The sequence below is a fragment of the Mustelus asterias genome, chromosome 5, assembly GCF_964213995.1.
Source record: "Mustelus asterias chromosome 5, sMusAst1.hap1.1, whole genome shotgun sequence".
Classification (NCBI taxonomy): Eukaryota; Metazoa; Chordata; class Chondrichthyes; order Carcharhiniformes; family Triakidae; genus Mustelus; species Mustelus asterias.
The window spans coordinates 101,787,885-101,805,736 of NC_135805.1; the positions used below are offsets into that span (position 1 = coordinate 101,787,885).

The window sequence follows — 17,852 nt, forward strand, 5'->3', positions numbered from 1 at the left end:
TCTACCCCCACTGCCACTCAAAGCCACCAGTGTTTCACAAAGTGTCCTATAACAAGACAAGTACTACATATGGCGAATTGAAAATACAATCAGGGTTGGAGAGTACCCTTAATTGAGACCCTAAGGAGCTGAAGAGGTTACTGGCCTCTTTTGGAACAATCATGATGTGGAGATGCCGGCGTTGGACTGGGGTAAATACAGTAAGAGTTTTTTAACAACACCAGGTTAAAGTCCAACAGGTTTATTTGGCAGCAAATACCATTAGCTTTCGGAGCGCTGCTCCTTCATCAGATGGAGTGGAAATCTGCTCTCAAACAGGGCACAGAGACACAAAATCAAGTTACAGAATACTGATTAGAATGCAAATCTCTACAGCCAACCAGGTCTTAAAGATACAGACAATGTGAGTGGAGGGAGCATTAAGCACAGGTTAAAGAGATGTGTATTGTCTCCAGACAGGACAGCCAGCAAGTCCAGGAGGCAAGCTGTGGGGGTTACTGATAGTGTGACATAAACCCAACATCCCGGTTTAGGCCATCCTCATGTGTGCAGAACCTGGCTACCAGTTTCTGCTCAGCGACTCTGTGCTGTCGTGTGCCGTGAAGGCCGCCTTGGAGAACGCTTACCCGAAGATCAGAGGCTGAATGCCCGTGGCCGCTGAAGTGCTCCCCCACAGGAAGAGAACAGTCTTGCCTGGTGATTGTCGAACGGTGTTCATTCATCCGTTGTCGTAGCGTCTGCATGGTTTCCCCAATGTACCATGCCTCGGGACATCCTTTCCTGCAGCGTATCAGATAGACAACGTTGGCCAAGTTGCAAAAGTATGTACCGTGTACCTGGTGGATGGTGTTCTCACGTGAGATGATGGCATCCGTGTCGATGATCCGGCACATCTTGCAGAGGTTGCTGTGGCAGGGTTGTGTGGTGTCGTGGTCTACAGGAACTGCTGCCACCTCTTCCAAAATCACTGGGTTGTCGGACTCTGTCAGAAAACCAGAAAGCTATTTGAAGCCACAAAGTTGTGACCTCATACATCTCTTGGTCTTGTTTCCTCCGCCATAAGGAAATTCAGCCCACTGATTCATCTTCCAAATGTTACCTCACAGACTTGGCAATTGTAGACAGTGTAATTTCTCATAGCCTTATCCTGGCAACCAAAATACACCATCTTCCGGAACTTGGACTGGATTTTTGAGTCGGGAAATACCTCGACTTGGCAGATCCACCTCAGTAGAAAGTGCCCTGTCAGAACAATTTTAGTTCTGGTTAAAAAGCTCTGGCTTGGCTCTCTGAGACTTTTACCCAGTTGTTCTGTTAAATTTTAGGCCCTCGCCCCTCACAGCCTATCACTCTCCCCATTCATTCTTATGACACTGCAATGGCTCTCATACCCTCCCTGCAAATTCATGATTCTGAACCAACCTCCATAGCCCCTTATAACCCCCATGCCAACTTATCCCCTTACTGTCACCACCCTTGCCACTTATAAACTGTATGCCAACTCACCCAGTATCCACATGGGCCGACCTCAGGAGCCATTTTGAGATGAACTAAACTAACGGTCAAAGTATCTATTACAATCTTCACATTATGCAAGCCTATTCAAAACTTATTAATCTCCTAAAGTACTTCATCCCTTAAAAAGACAAACAAACTTGTATTCATTATCCCACATCAAAGGTCATTGATCACTTAATAAACTTTGAGCTGTAAATCAGATCATGTCCTTCGGACAACCTGCTGAGATAATTATAGGTTGTGGAAAGCAGCCAATCATCTATAATGTCATAATGAGAGCCCTTGGGGAAATGTCAACAAACAGTTATTGTAATTGCGAGAACAGAGTTTCTTTTCAAATATTACTAATATATGCAGCCTGTTTGTTTTATTTTTAAAAGACTAGGGTTAAAATAACTTCACATCATGACAGTTCTACAGACCTTATCCAGCCTTCAAGTGCATTTGCATTTACTCTAAAAATTCATAATTCCCACACTGCTGATCAACGCCCTTGCTACAGCAAAAATGGGGTTGGTTGAACTCAGCACTGAGTCAAATGGCCCTAGTAATCTGGGGTTTCCCTCGTGTGGATCATCATCCCGCACCCTTCGCCTACCAGCTAAAATGAGATCTGTCAGAAATAGGGGCAGGACTTTGTATTCCAGTGTTGACTGCCATTTTTAAAGATCCACAGAGTCTCCATGACTCCACAAAAAAAGGTCTCCTTAGTTTCCAGCGTAAAGAGAGAAGAATAAGGAAGTACGGTTGTGTTCATTCCTCGATAGACTGACTGGAATTTTACCAGCACGCCCCTCAAGGCTCATAAGATCTGTGAGCCTTGCCCGTCCCCGGATTCGGGGCGGGTGTGCCGGTAAAATTAGAGCCACCATATCTACTAGTCCATCCTCCTGAGACTTGCAGGTGGTTCAGATAGTAATATTTAGTTTTCTTCGTCTCTTGTGATGATCTTTTTTTTATTTTACACAGAATGAAATAAACTACGCTAGTTACCAGTACAGTGCTCTGGAGAACTTTGCAGAAGTCTTGCTGAGAGCTGGGAAACTATCTGAAACCAAAAGTGAAGGGGAAAACCTATTTCCTGCCACAGAAGGTAAACTTTACCCTCAAAAGCACATGTTGAAAATGGTATCACCGCGTTCAGTTCTGTAACTAGTTTACTTGTGCCACAGAAGTGTTACTGAAAGCAATTCAATGTCTGATTGTTGGGTGGTATTGGATTTTATAAAAAAAAGAGGTGATTCAGTTGAGATCCAAAATTATTGAAATGTGTCGAGGTATTGTCGCTGGAACAGTAATCCAGAGATTCAGGCTAATGCTTTGGAGACCCAAGTTCGAATCCTAGCACAGCAAATAGTGAAACTTGAATTCAATAAAAATCTGGATTTAAAAGTCTAATGATGACCATGATACCATTTTTGATTGTCATTTAAAAAAAAACCCATCTGGTTCACTCATGCCCTTTATGGAAGGAAATCTGTCAGCCTTACCCAGTCTGGCCTATATGTGACTCCAGATCCATTATGGTTGACTCAGGATGATTTAATGAAAAGCAGTGATACTGCCTACATCCCATGAACAAATTTTTTAAAAGCTTGATGCTTTTCTACGATATTGTTTACTAAAAAGATTTGTTCTGATTCCAGCTCTTATTTGACCATTTCATGTAGATTTTAATGTTTTCAATTATTACACTGAAATAATTATAAAAGGAATGAGTGCTACTTTAGTGGGGTTTATTTAAATTTCCTGCTCAGTAACTTGCATATCATCATTCTGATTGCAAGAAACAAAACTGCTGGATGAATTATTATTCATTCAGAGTTCTGTTCATGTGATGTGGAGGGCATCCATTTCTATATTTATAGGAAAATTAAATAATTTCCTTGGAATCTCTGGTATCTAATTGATGGGTCCTCACCTATTTAAATTATGGTTCAATTGGTAGTCATTGAAAACAGTGGAGTGCCGGAAGCTGAAGGTGATATCATAAGTTCATAAGATATAGGAGCAGAATTAGCCATTCGGCCCATCGAGAATCACTGCTTTTCAATAAATCATCCTTCATTTTAAAACCTTTTTACCAATGGAAGTTAACATTTTCAATGGATCCATTGGTCATTTTCGGGTCTGTTAACTGTGTGTCATCCAATCTAATTTGTTTCTTGTTCAAAGGGCAAGTATTACAAAATTCACCAAAGCTTTCTATAATTGTAATTTGGTCGAGGCATTTTTTTCAAACTACTTGTCCATTGAGAATTAAGGATAATTTACAATTCTCGGAAACCAATTAATAGTTTTTTTTTTAAAAGAAAAGCTCACTTGTTGAGTCCAATTGGATTTCATTTTGTGCCTTAAGGAACAATATCTAAATAGCATTATCTAAATTAACAATATCTAGATATAGGATTTAGTGCATGGAAATCAGAAATTATGACTTTTAAAAAAAGACAATTTCAAGAGAACTGGATAACACAGCAGATTCAAATACTAGCCTTTCATTTTTAGTATTTGGGTGTAATCCACTAAAGTTTGATAGGATGAAGTACCAAATTTGTTGGTATCAGGGCAGCACGGTGGCACAGTGGTTAGCACTGCTGCCTCACAGCACCAAGGACCCGGGTTCGATTCCTGGCTTGGGTCACTGTCTGTGTGGAGTTTGCATGTTCTCCCCATGTCTGCGTGGGTTTCCTCCGGGTGTTCTGGTTTCCGCCCACAGTCTGAAAGATGTGCTAGTTACGTGCATTGACCCGAACAGGTGCTGGATGTGGCGACTAGGGGAATTTCACAGTAACTTCATTGCAGTGTTAATGTAAGTCTTACTTGTGACTAATAAATAAACTTTAAAAATTTTTTAATTGTTGACAAATTGAGCTGAGTTCCCAGTGGATGTGACTTGCAGCACAAAAATACGTCGTTCAGAATTCCTTTACTGATCTCACTCGACTTGTGGCCCCCAGTGGTTTCTGTGAGAAATGAAAATGTTGCACAATGCAGTAGGGGATGCATTTCTTTGGAGCTTAGGTTCCTTTTTTTGGAGCCATGAGGAGGATTGAACCTCTGTTTAACCCATCCTGCATTTAAAAGAAAGAAAGGATGACACGAAGATGGCTGGACTTGCGGATAGCGATGAACATTGTCGGACAATACAGCAGGATATAGATAGGCTGGAAATTGGGTGGAGAAATGGCAGATGGAATTTAATCCAGATAAATGCGAAGTGATGCATTTTGGAAGAACTAATGTAGAGGGTAGTTATACAATAAATGGCAGAGCCATCAAGAGTATAGAAACACAGAGGGACCTAGGTGTGCAAGTCCACAAATCCTTGAAGGTGGCAGCACAGGTGGGAGAAGGTGGTGAAGAAGGCATATGGTATGCTTGCCTTTATAGGACAGGGTATAGAGTATAAAAGCTGGAGTCTGATGTTGCAGCTGTATAAAACGCTGGTTAGGCCACATTTGGAGTACTGCGTCCAGTTCTGGTCGCCGCACTACCAGAAGGACGTGGAGGCTTTAGAGAGAGTGCAGAGAAGGTTTACCAGGATGTTGCCTGGTATGGAGGGTCTTAGCTATGAGGAGAGATTGGGTAAACTGGGCTTGTTCTCCCTGGAAAGACGGAGAATGAGGGGAGACCTAATAGAGGTGTACAAAATTATGAAGGGTATAGATAGGGTGAACAGTGGGAAGCTTTTTCCCAGGTCGGAGGTGACGATCACGAGGGGTCACGGGCTCGAGGTGAGAGGGGCGAGGTTCAACTCAGATATCAGAGGGACGTTTTTTACACAGAGTGGTGGGGGCCTGGAATGCGCTGCCAAGTAGGGTGGTAGAGGCAGACACGCTGGCATCGTTTAAGACTTACCTGGATAGTCACATGAGCAGTCTGGGAATGGAGGGATACAAACGAATGGTCTAGTTGGACCAAGGAGCGGCACAGGCTTGGATGGCCGAAGGGCCTGTTTCCTGTGCTGTACTGTTCTTTGTTCTTTAATGTCAGAATATAGTGGGCAATTCTGTTCTACAGCCCCAGCATTCCTCCTTTGACCAACAAAAAAAAATCAAAGTTATTAATCATTCTCCTCACTGCTGTTTATGGAACCCTGTTACTTCATTCACTTGTTTAACACCTTCATGCTTTGGAATTTGCCTTGTATAATGTTTTGTTATGTTTCTCAGAAAGATCCCAAAGCATATTTAAGTGTCAGGCTGTAGCATTTTGCTTAAAGCAGGGTTTCATGAACAGAAATGAGACAGATGACCTGTGAGACCCGCACCTGCCTAGACTAATGAGAAGCAGTGTTGAGTTACTTTTGGCTCAGTTTGTTCACTGATTAAAGCAAAAGGAGGGATGCATACAACCATGCACAGACCCAGTTTGCTGGCACTCAATGCCGGTGAGAAAAGCCCAAAGGACAATTTTTTACTGATAACAAAAAAATTCAAAAAAATGTGAAATGAAGATTAATAATGAATTTTACTGTGAAAGAGTAGTCAGTGTGTGCCATTCAGTTATGATAACAATTGGAACACAGGTTTTATTATGAGTTGATCTCACTGGATTATTGAAGATTACTAAAATGGTCTGTCTTATTTATTTTTAATTCTCTATTTTCTCTTGACAGTTCTTTTGCAACTAGCCAGCGATGCTTTACCCAAGGATATGACCCTAGCCCTAGCCTATCTTCTGGCCTTACCTCAGGTATAACATTAACATTGGGTTCGTAATGTGCAGTTTTAAAAGAATGCTGCAGTATAAAGCTTCATTGTAGCTTTACCTTTATATTTCTGCAACCTCTTGAAGCCTTCCCTTGAAAATAAATTATGCCCAACTTAATCTTTTTTAACTTTATGGACAATGATCGCTCTGCTGGTTGTTCAGCTATTGCAGCAGTGAGGAGACTAACAATCAGGAGGAAGATGAGTTCAAATATTTGAAAGTAAGATTTCCAAGTAGGCCTTATCTCAGAGCACAATAACCAATCGAAAATAATATGTTGCCCAAACCGGTATTCAAACAAAATAATTGAATATAAGAGAAAGGTTATTTAAGTGATTGTGTAGTGCAGTGGGCTAAACGTCTGCAGCTAGAGTTTGAATGCAGCTCCATCTTATGGGGTAGAATTTTTCATTCCAATGATCTGTACTGATCTTGAGAGCTTAGTGGACTGTTTCAACTCAGTACTTGGTTTATGTCCACAGTATAAAACTGACCATGCCTCAGCACTTAAGCTGATAATATCGCTTAGAGAAAGCTATAAAAATGCTAATCTGAAGAATGCAAATGTTGCACTGTTGTAGTTGGAGTCGGACCTTACACTAAACTGTTTTAAGTCTCAGCTTGCATTGTTTGTACTGAGATGCAAAACATGGCAAAAGTGAAGTTTATTACCTTCAACAGAACTTTTGAATATATCAAATCAATCGAACATCAGAAGGGCTCTGCTTCTCCTGCTATACTTGGGTTAAGTGACTTTGCCAACCATAGTAGTATAACTATCCATTAAACTTCAAGGTCTCACCTTCCCTATTTTGATAGTCTCTTCCAAACTTAAAACCACCCCCTCCATGTACTGACTTGCATTCTTCTGACACTGGCCTCTTGTGCATCATCCCTCCCTTCACCCTACTATTGATGACGATGCATGCAGATCTTCCTGCAAGCCCACCCCTTTGACCAAGCCTTTAGTTACCCATTCCCATTATCTCCTTTGTTCAGTGTCCATTTTTTCTAAATCAAAGAATGGTACAACCCAGAAAACCATTTGGCCCATTGTGCTGGTGTTGGCTTTTTGGCGAGTTTTCTAATTAAAACCACTCTGCTCTTTCTCCACAGCCCTGTAAATTATACTTCTGCGAAAGAAAAATTAATATTTTTTCCACATTAAAATCCCTATATAAGGACAAATTGTTGTTTGCTTTTCATTCTTGTTAGTGATATAAAGAACAAAGAAAATTACAGCACAGGAACAGGCCTCCAAGCCTGCACCAACCATGCTGCCCAACTTAACTAAAACCCCCTACCCTTCCGGGGACCATATCCCTCTATCCTATCCTATTCATGTACTTGTCAAGGCGCCCCTTAAAAGTCACTACCGTATCTGCTTCCACTACCTCCCCCGGCAACGAGTTCTAGGCACCCACTGCTCTCTATGTAAAAAAAAATCTGCCTCGTACATCTCCTTTAAACCTTGCTCCTCACACCTTAAACCTATGCCCCCTAGTAATTGACTCTTCCACCCTGGGAAAAAGCTTCTGACTATCCACTCTGTCCATGCCTCTCATAATCTTGTAGACTTCTATCAGGTCTCCCCTCAACCTCCGTCGCTCCAGTGAGAATAAACCAAGTTTCTCCAACCTCTCCTCATAGCTAATGCCCTCCATACCAGGCAACATCCTGGTAAATCTTTTCTGTACCCTCTCCAAAGCCTCCACATCCTTCTGGTAGTGTGGCGACCAGAATTGAACACTATATTCCAAGTACGGCCTAACTAAGGTTCTATAAAGCTGCAACATGCCTTGCCAATTTTTAAACTCAATACCCCGGCCGATGAAGGCAAGCATGCCATATACCTTCTTGACTACCTTCTCCACCTGCATTGCCACTTTCAGTGACCTGTGTACCTGTACACCCAGATCTCTTTGCCTATCAATACTCTTAAGGGTTCTGCCATTTACTGTATATTTCTTATCTGTTTGCTTTCCCGTCTTAATCTTATATTTTTAATATCTAAGACAAAATAGCTTTTATGGAGTTTAAAACTATGACTTTGTATTCTCTGCTGGAAAGTTGTCAGATCTATTTCACAGATTTTTTCAATCAAGTCCAGGCATCAATTTCCATCAAGTAGCATTGCCTTGGATTTACTCAACTATTCGTATCTAAATCAACCTCTCAACCACTTCTGATTTGTCTGATCCAATTGAATGCATTTTATCCATTAACTAATGGAAGATTGGTGCAACCACCATGCACAATATAATTATTCTGGTGCTATCGAGGCAATGAAGTTCTTCATGTTTAAATGGCTTGGACCACTAAGATATAAACTTAAAATAAAAGACTGGATGGTCTGTGAAAGCTACAACCAAACAGTCACAGTGCACTAAGCATTAAGACTCTTTTCCTCCCTCCTGCAAGAGCGAAAAAAGCAGCTTAAAATTAACCTTGGTAAAATCAGGGGGAATATAACTGAAAATTCTCTAAGCAAGGTCAAGAGGATGTTAGCAACATCAGCTTCCATGTCTTGGTCCATGGTTATGTTTGGCAAATATCTACATTTACACACAGCATACTGATAGTGACTGGTCCTCTGCTTCATTCATCCTTCCCAAACGTTGGGAATACTTTGGGCCTGATTTTACCAAAACTTCCGGGTGCAGGTCCGATGCGCGCCCGAATCGGGCGGCCCGATGATTTAAATGTATTTGCAGGCATTTAAATCGACTTAATGAACCGCACGCCCAACTCTACCGCCAAATCCCACTTTACCGTCTTCTGGCCCGATCCGCGTCCGCGCTGTTACCGACCTGCAAAATAAAAGTCTGAAGTCGCCGCTGCAGCCTCCGAAGAGCGGGGTCAGAGACTGCAACGGCTCTCGGACCCAGGTCATCCTCTGGTCGGGGCAGGAGGAGGGGAGGGGGTGTGATGTCTCATCCCCTGGGAGGGGGTGTGACCGATCATCCCCTGGGGTGGGGGGGGGTGCGGTGGAGAGGGGGTGTGATGTACCATCCCCTGGGGAGAGGGGGTGTGACGTATCATCCGGGGGGGGGATGGAGAGGGGGTGTGACCGATCATCCCCTGGTGGGGGGTGGAGAGGGGTGTGACGTATCATCCCCTGGGGAGAGGGGGTGTGACGTATCACCCCTGGGGAGAGGGGGTGTGACGTATCATCCCCGGGAGGGGGGGGGGTGGAGGTGGAGAGGGGATGTGACGTACCATCCTCTGGTCGGGGGGGTTCCGCTGCCTATCTGCGGCCAATCCCTCCTGGCACCATCACTGGTACACTACCAGCCACAGATTACACTTCCCTGCAGGAGCGGGAGAGATGGCTGTGGCTGGTAGTGTACCAGTGATGGTGCCAGGAGGGATCGGCCGCAGACAGGCAGCGGAGCCGGGGGAAGGGGAACATTAGTACTAGCCCAGGGAGGTCCGGCAGGCCAGCGATCAGAGGGAGGGGGGTTAGAAGACCAGCGATGGGGGTTTGCGGTGCTGGCCAGCGATCTGGAGGCCAGCAATGGGGAGGGGAGGAGGGGGCACTGCGCATGCGCCGATCTCTGCACTGACAGATCACTATATGCGCAGTGGCCTGCTCAGCACTATGCTGCCGTCGTCTCAGGCGGGAATAGGCCCCGCCCCCTACTTTCCAGAGGGAATCCCACTAAGGCACTCTGTGATGTACAGGGTGTCGGGGATTCACTCTGGTAAGTACGCTAAAAGGGTGGGATTTATTCCCCTTTTCCTGCGCATTGGGAACTTGGAATTTTTCTGGGAGAATCCCGGCTGTGGTGTTTTTTTTAGGAGGGGGTGGATGATATTGGTTTTGAAAGAAAGGGGGAACCATTTACAAAGTCATCTAGAATGGTGGGGTAGCCTGCAGGGGTAGCTTGTTTGTCAGCATTTTAATGTGTCTGGCAGTAAGAGAGCAGGAGCTAGATGTTGGGACCAAGATGAACTCAAAGAGTGTTAAAAGAGATGAGGCAGCAGCAAGAGAATGGTTTAGTCCCGGTGCAGGGGAAGGGTTTGATTTGGTGACAAAACAATGCTAAGGGGAGCACTGAAGGTAACTCTGGGCTTAGTCACGACAAAATAAAGCAAAATCAATGGTCAGAGTGAAAATAAAACAAAGGATCGCTTGAAGTAGGAGTTGCAAGTGTGAGAGCAGGAAAGCAACCATGACTCTGTGAAGGAAGGAGACGAGAGAAGAACCCAAGAATTAAAAAAAAATAGAGATAATGGTATCTAGTCAGACGCAGCAGTTAAAATGCACACACAAATGAAGTGGAGTTCAGATACTGGTTATCTTTCCTGACCAGCATTTCCACCTAAAACAGGTGATGAGCAGCAATCGCAGGCACATCTATCAATGGGCTCAAAGTAATAACTTAGTCCAGCAACATTTATTAACTATGGTAAAATTATTAGACTTTTGTGACCCTAAATAGCTTCATTCATGTTCTATCACTAGTTAATGATCCTGTTGATCAGTTTTGCAGGTTGCATGAATGTTTGGCATTACTGTTTACTGCTGATGCTGCTTTTTTAAGGTTGTCCCTTTTAAGAGCATCACCTTCAGCTGAAATACTTGTTGCCAAAGTGCAGAATACGTTTGAATATCACAACTCAGAAATGGAACATTTTAGTCCATCAAGACAGCATTTCCAATTTTTCCTTGTGCACCTTGACTAATCCCTCTCTCTTCAATCTCTCTCTCTTTTACAAGCAAACACAATTCCTTTTTATAAGTATTTGCTTGCAAACTCCTTCAAAAGTTTGTGGCAGTAATTTCCACATTCTAATCAATGTGTCTTTTCTAGCGTATTTTTAATTTTTGTAATTATCCCTTATTGACCTTTCAACAACTAATGGAAACAATATGCTCCTACGTATTAGCAAAATGTTGAGCACACAGATGTGTGAAACTCTGCAGCACAGATGTCAAATTTGAATCACACTAGGGCAAAGTAGGTGGGATTGCAATCTGCTTTACTTGTTTGAGTAATTTTGTGTCTTCTAGTAATAGCTGCATTTAGGTGCTGGAAATGTATTTTTTTGTTATTCCTTTGAGCTTTTTACAGATGCAACAAGCTCTAGAAGGTGTTTATCCGTATAATTTTCTCCCAAAGACCAAGCTGTTTTACAAATTTCTCAAGGGAGTTTTGCCTTGTGTTGGCAACTTCCTTTACTTTGAATGAGAAACTCAATACGACAGTCAGCAGAAGGTTGGGTAAGAACATTTTTTGGGGTATCTTGGGAGTCCTGCACAATGTACCAGGTCCATAGGTCACTGCAGCACCTTGACCTAGATTCTTTTAAATAATCTTAATGGTTACCCACGTTGGATGAGGAAGATGCTTTTTAAAAAACTTGAGTCTGCACAACTTTTGAGTCCATGGCTGGTCGCTGTGGCTGTCACATTTTTGTCCCACATTCCTTTAGATTCCAGCAGTTGAGCTGAAGCCCATGTAACTGCAATTGCCGGAGATAATTCAGTTTTATCCATAATCCTTCTTTTCCAGAAGTTGGTGGGTTTTGCACCTGAAGTTCCTTTTGATGGAAAATTCACTATCTTTGTGCTGGATTTTTAAATTGTAAGGGATAGGGTCTTAACTTAAGAAAGGAAAGACGTGAGATCCTTATTGCTTCATTGGCAAATTTTCCAGACTACTGGAATCTGCTGTTTGCAGCTTGCATGCTGCAATAAAAAGATTTCAAAATGTTTACTTCAGTCACATAACCTCTTTCTTCCCATAATGATTCCTGCAAGGGTTTGTTTATCTTGTATCTGAACCAACGGTTGCTTCTGTTTCATGTCCGGGGATGAGTCCAAGCCATTAAGCTCCTGAATTGAACCATCCACTTTGATGAGAAAGGAAGACATATCTTCATATAACCATTGTCCTAGCAGACTTTCTGTCTCTCCTGGAGAGGTAGTCTTCAGGAATGTATAATGTTAGACCTAGTACAATTCTCATTAAATCCCTTCAGAGTAGGTCTTAACATCTACAGGTATGAAATTCCAAGAGGGTGTCTGGGCATGTCTAAAATGCAATTCACAGTAAAACTTTGAAGAAGCTGATCAACTTGCAACACCTTAGGTCATGGTTTCTAGGTGTCCTGGTCCCCTAATACCAGCTCTATAGTTAAGAAAGCCCACCAATGCCTCTACTTTCTCAGGAGGCTAAGGAAGTTTGGCATGTTCGCTATTACTCTCTCCAACTTTTACAGATGCACCATAGAAAGCATTCTTTCTGGATGTATCACAGTTTGATATGGCTCCTGCCCTGTCCAAAACCGCAAGAAAATACAAAGGGTCGTGAACAAAGCCCAGTCCATCACTTAAACCAGCCTCCCATCCACTGACTCTGTCTACACTTCCCGCTGCCTCAGAAAAGCAGCCAGCATAATGAAGGTCCCCGCGCACCCCAGACATTCTGTCTTCCACCATCTTCCATCAGGAAAAAGAAACAAAAGTCTGAGATCACGTACCAGCTAACTCAAGAACAGCTTCTTCCCTGCTGCCATTAGACTTTTGAATGAACCTACCTTATATTAAGTTGATCGTTCTCTCACCCTAGCTATGACTGTAACACTATATTCTGCACTCTCTCCTCTGTACAGTATGCTTTGTCTGTATGGCGTGCAAGCAACAATACTTTTCTCTGTATACCAATACATGTGGCAATAATAAATCAAATAAAAACTTGTGGAAGCCTTCTTAATCAATGCCTTTCCTTGTTCTCAAAAAATCCTTTAAACAGTTCAGTATATGTTTGGTCAGCCAATGAAATTTCAGATTAATATCACTCATAGAGGTTTACAGCATGGAAACCGGTCCTTCGGCCCAACTTGTCCATGCCGCCCTTTTTTTTTAAACCCCTAAACTAATCCCAATTGCCCACATTTGGCCCATATCCCTCTATACCCATCGTACCCATGTAACTAAATGCTTTTTAAAAGATAAAATTGTACTCGCCTCTACTACTACCTCTGGCAGCTTGTCCCAAACACTCACCACCCTCTGTGTGAAACAATTGCCCCTCTGGACACTTTTGTATCTCTCCCTTCTCACCTTAAACCTATGCCCTCTAGTTTTAGACTCCCCTACCTTTGGGAAAAGATATTGACTATCTACCTTGCTATGCCCCTCATTATTTTATAGACCTCCATAAGGTCACCCCTCAGCCTCCTACGCTCCAGAGAAAAAAGTCCCAGTCTATTCAGCTTCTCCTTATAACTCGATCCATTAAGTCCCGGTAGCATCCTAGTAAATCTTTTCTGCACTCTCTCTAGTTTAATAATATCCTTTCTATAATAGGGTGACTAGAATTGCACACAGTATTCCAAGTGTGGCCTTACCAATGTCTTGTACAACTTCAACAAGACGTCCCAACTTCTGTATTCAATGTTCTGACTGATGAAACCAAGCATGCCGAATGCCTTCTTCACCACTCTGTCCACCTGTAATTCCACTTTCAAGGAGCTATGAACATGTACCCTGAGATCTCTTTGTTCTGTAACTCTCCCCAACGCCCTACCATTAACTGAGTAAGTCTTGCCCTGGTTCAGCCTACCAAAATGCATTACCTCGCATTTGTCTAAATTAAACTCCATCTGCCATTCGTCAGCCCACTGGCCCAATTGATCAAGATCCCACTGCAATTGGAGATAAACTTCCTCACTGTCCACCAATACCAACTTTGGTGTCATCTGCAAACGTACTAACCATGCCCCCTATATTCTCATCCAAATCATTAATATAAATGACAAATGTTCAAGTCACATCATTGTGACACTTAAGAATCTGCCAGCAACCAGAATTCTAGTCGTCATCGTACCACTGGATTGAAATGAAGAACCTTGAGGTTGAGGAAGCCTATGGCCAGTGTAGAAAAAGGGCATGTCATCTGAGAACTACACTGACATCTTCTGGGACGTGAAACTCTGCTCAAAATGACACCTTGACAGTATTTTCAGATTTGCAAACTGTGAAGACAAGTGGTAAATACAATTTAGTGCAAAGTAATATGATGTAGTCCAAAGATGTGCAGATTAGGTGGATTGACCATGCTAATTTGCTCCTTAGTGTCTCAAGATGTGTAGGTTAGGGGGATTAGCGGGATAAAAATGTAGGGTTGGGGGATGGGGCCTGGGTAAGATGCTCTTTCGAAGAGTCGGTGCACAATCAATGGGCCAAATGGCCTCGTTCTGCACTGGAGGGATTGTAAGATTCTATTCTATGATTTTGCAAAACACGAAAAGTAAACATTGAACAAGTTTCTTGACAGTACAAAGGAGCAGAGGGATATAGAAGTGCAGTTACCCAGATTTTTTTCAGCTGGGAATTGAAGGAAAGATTAAAGATCATAAAAAGATAACTAAGATTCTTGGTTTTATGGATGAGGTCGTTGAATTAAAAGCAAAGATGACCAAAATAAAGCTTTTCTTTCTGGGGTGCGTCTTGTCATTAGATCCTTTCTTTCCTGTCATTGTACTTGCTGAGTTCACTTACAGAAGCAATGCTTTTTCAAGATACACATTCACCCACAACAGATTATACATTTGGCATAGATATCAAGCAAACATATGAATATGTAAATATATTAAATTGAAACCCTGTTGACTTGCTTGTGTTACTCATTGTGTTCAAAGAGCTATTATTGTAACAACTTGTGTTTATATTAATCTTTCCCCTCCAACATATTCCAAAATGTTTAAAAGCCCGTGAATTATTTTTGGAGTACAGTTACTGTTGCATCAGCAAATGCAGCAGCCATTCTGTACGTAGCAAGGTCCAGAAACCGAAATGAGGCACATGACCAGCTAATTTGCTTTGATGATGTTTGTTGAGGGATAAATGTTGGCTCGGACCCTGGGTGAAATATCCTGTTCTTCTTTAATACTGCCATGAAATCTTTCACATTTGCCTGAACAAACAGATGTTGATCTCAGTTGGAAACCAGGTTGGAGGATTCGGAGAGCAAATAATTAAAACAGAGAAAGGGGGCCTTTAAACTCCAGTCCTGCTGGCATCTGGCTTACTGGAATTTTAAGAACACCTGTCCCAAGCTGGCTGGATTTATTTTAAATCGGAGTGTTTGGCTTCAGTGACCAGTTCAGTTATCAGATCACTATTTTTCATTTTAACCTCAGGCTTGATCAGAGGAGCAACGATGGCAGAAAGAGTATAATTTGATATGAGGAATGGGAAGTGAAATGGAATTAGAGTAGATAGTCTGACTGAAAAAGTAGAGCAAGTGCAATGAATGGAAAGGCCTCCTTCTGTATTGTACATTTTATAAAAAGACAGTACAGACAAGAGCCACGATGAATGAACTATAATAGTCAAAGAAAATTTTAAAATGAGCAGTTGCATTTGCCACCAAGATTAATTCTCTTTACAGACAGGAAAGTGATGTTGAAATGTAAGTGATAAATGAAGCTTGGTGAAGAGTTCTTCAGAAAATGGAAGTTTCCCACCAAGACTATCACAGACAATATCCAAACAATTAAGTACTTATACTGCAATCAAAGTAGGGCAAGTAAAGAATGTCAGTGAAAAACATTTTCAGACTAGTGTGTAAACAAAAGCTAGAACTGCTGCTCACAGCTGTCATGATGTGGAGATGCCGGCGTTGGACTGGTGTAAACACAGTAAGAAGTCTCACAACATCAGGATAAAGTCCAACAGGTTTATTTGGTGGCAAACGCCTTTATATGCCCTGTTTGCTGTTTGTGAACAGATCTCCCACTCACCTGACGAAGGAGCAGCGCTCCGAAAGCTAGTGGCATTTGCTACCAAATAAACCTGTTGGACTTTAACCTGGTGTTGTGAGACTTCTTACTGTGCTCACAGCTGAAGCATAATAGTGGATGTAACCTAGAGCAAGGCTTCAAACAATGGATTAGTGAAGATCACCTCACAAATTGTTTTGCAGTGGTGCAAAATATACTACTTTCTGCAGGATATCAGGAGGTTGAAAAAATCTGAAAGGTTTAAATGCTAGTAATTTTTGTAATATTTCTTGCTCCTTTGACACTTCATTTTGATTCATCGCTCTCTTGATTAAAAAGAACTGTAGTGTAGCATAGCCTACCTGTACAATGGGGTATTGAGGAATTCCATTTTCTGAAGAACTTTTCACCAAGCTTCATTTATCGCTTACATTTCAGCATCACTTTCCCGTCTGTAAAGAGAATTGGCCTTGGAATGAACAATGTGTTGGCTGCGAACTCAATGTTCCAGAGATTTCAAAGGGAGTATTTCTGTGTGATGCCCTGTTGAGTAGCTGGATTTAGAAGTTATCTCTCAATGGTTGACTTGATTCAGAAATGAACCATAAAATGGATCTCTGCATTATTTATAAAATAGGTTACAACATCTAATTGAAGAAATAATTCAAATGGACTTTTCACAAATTGAGTGGTATTGTGAAATATTTCAACACAGTGCCTCCCTGTTAGATACCCAAACTAAATGTTTATTTGTACTTTTAAGGAAAACTCCAATTAGTGCTCAGTGTCAGTTACTGTAAATGACTTAACTTGTGAACAATTTACTTCCCTTTAAATGTCTTATTTCATTTCAATCTAACAGGTTATGGATGCTACTAAATGCTTTGAGAAGCAGCCTCATTCAGCTTTGTCCCTGCAGTTTACTGGATACTACTATGCTTTGCAGATCTACGTCCGCTTAAGTCCATGTTTTAAGGACAAGTGCCACCCTCTATACAAGGTTAGTGCTTAGTTTTCCTCAGGAATTGAATCCATTGCAATAGAAGTACATTTGTGTAATTGAAATATCACTCGTTGATGACGGTACTAAAATTGCATTGTAATTTATTGCTGAGAATTGTATTTTTCTCAAGGAATTACCTGCAAATCAATAAATAAGGAAGAGAAATGATATACAACAGTGACGGAAACATGTATTTCTAGCTAGAATGTTTTATGTTTGGTGTTTGCACTGAATTGCATTAAATTTGATTAGCAAGATGGTGGATGTTAAAATAGAATTATCTTTCATGATGCATATTAGATATTTACTTGTACAGCATTTTAACAAATAGTAAGCTGCCCACTTTAATCTGAATTGACAAACACAGGCCTAATTAAGTAAATCTAAAGACTGCTTTTTGAAAATCCTTAATGTACATTGGTTTGGGGCATTCTTAAATAAATCACTTGCACTTTGTTTGATACAAACTTTTGTTGCCATTGTGCGTGTACTTAGAGGGAGTTGTTCAAGTTGATAAAGAAATCAATATTCATCTTAAGGTAGCATGCCTTAAGCTAGCAATTAACTTTTGATAAAACCTACAGTTTATGCTCAGTTTTGTGAGCTAGAAGAGATCCCTTTCTATTTTAAAATGATTGCAGGAATTAACTTGTATCTTTTTATGGCCTTCTAAATCACGATTATCAAGATTCAATTAATATTGAAAAAAAGATTTAATTCAATGTTTTTTTAAGCAAATATTTTGTTCTTGTATTTCACAGTAAAATTGATAGTTCTGTTGTGTGTGTCAGTGTTCAAGAGTCCTATTTGTATGACACAAAATGATATTGCACCATCTGTTAGTCAAGTCTAATTCATTAAATTGAAGTCACAAGTGGTG

The 17,852-nt window shown here is 41.5% G+C and overlaps 1 protein-coding gene across 3 annotated transcripts in view; it reads left to right on the forward strand.

Annotated features, from left to right (window-relative positions):
- nbas (NBAS subunit of NRZ tethering complex) overlaps window positions 1-17,852 on the forward strand; it is a 259,241-nt gene that overhangs the window by 151,614 nt on the left and 89,775 nt on the right. For all 3 annotated transcript variants that reach the window (XR_013497784.1, XM_078213107.1, XM_078213108.1), the window contains 3 exons: window positions 2,488-2,611; window positions 6,140-6,216; window positions 16,832-16,969. Coding sequence is in view for 2 of the 3 variants with exons in the window: in XM_078213107.1 (XP_078069233.1) it covers window positions 2,488-2,611; window positions 6,140-6,216; window positions 16,832-16,969 (339 nt within the window). In the remaining variant the exon portion in view is untranslated. The remainder of the gene's footprint in view (window positions 1-2,487; window positions 2,612-6,139; window positions 6,217-16,831; window positions 16,970-17,852) is intronic.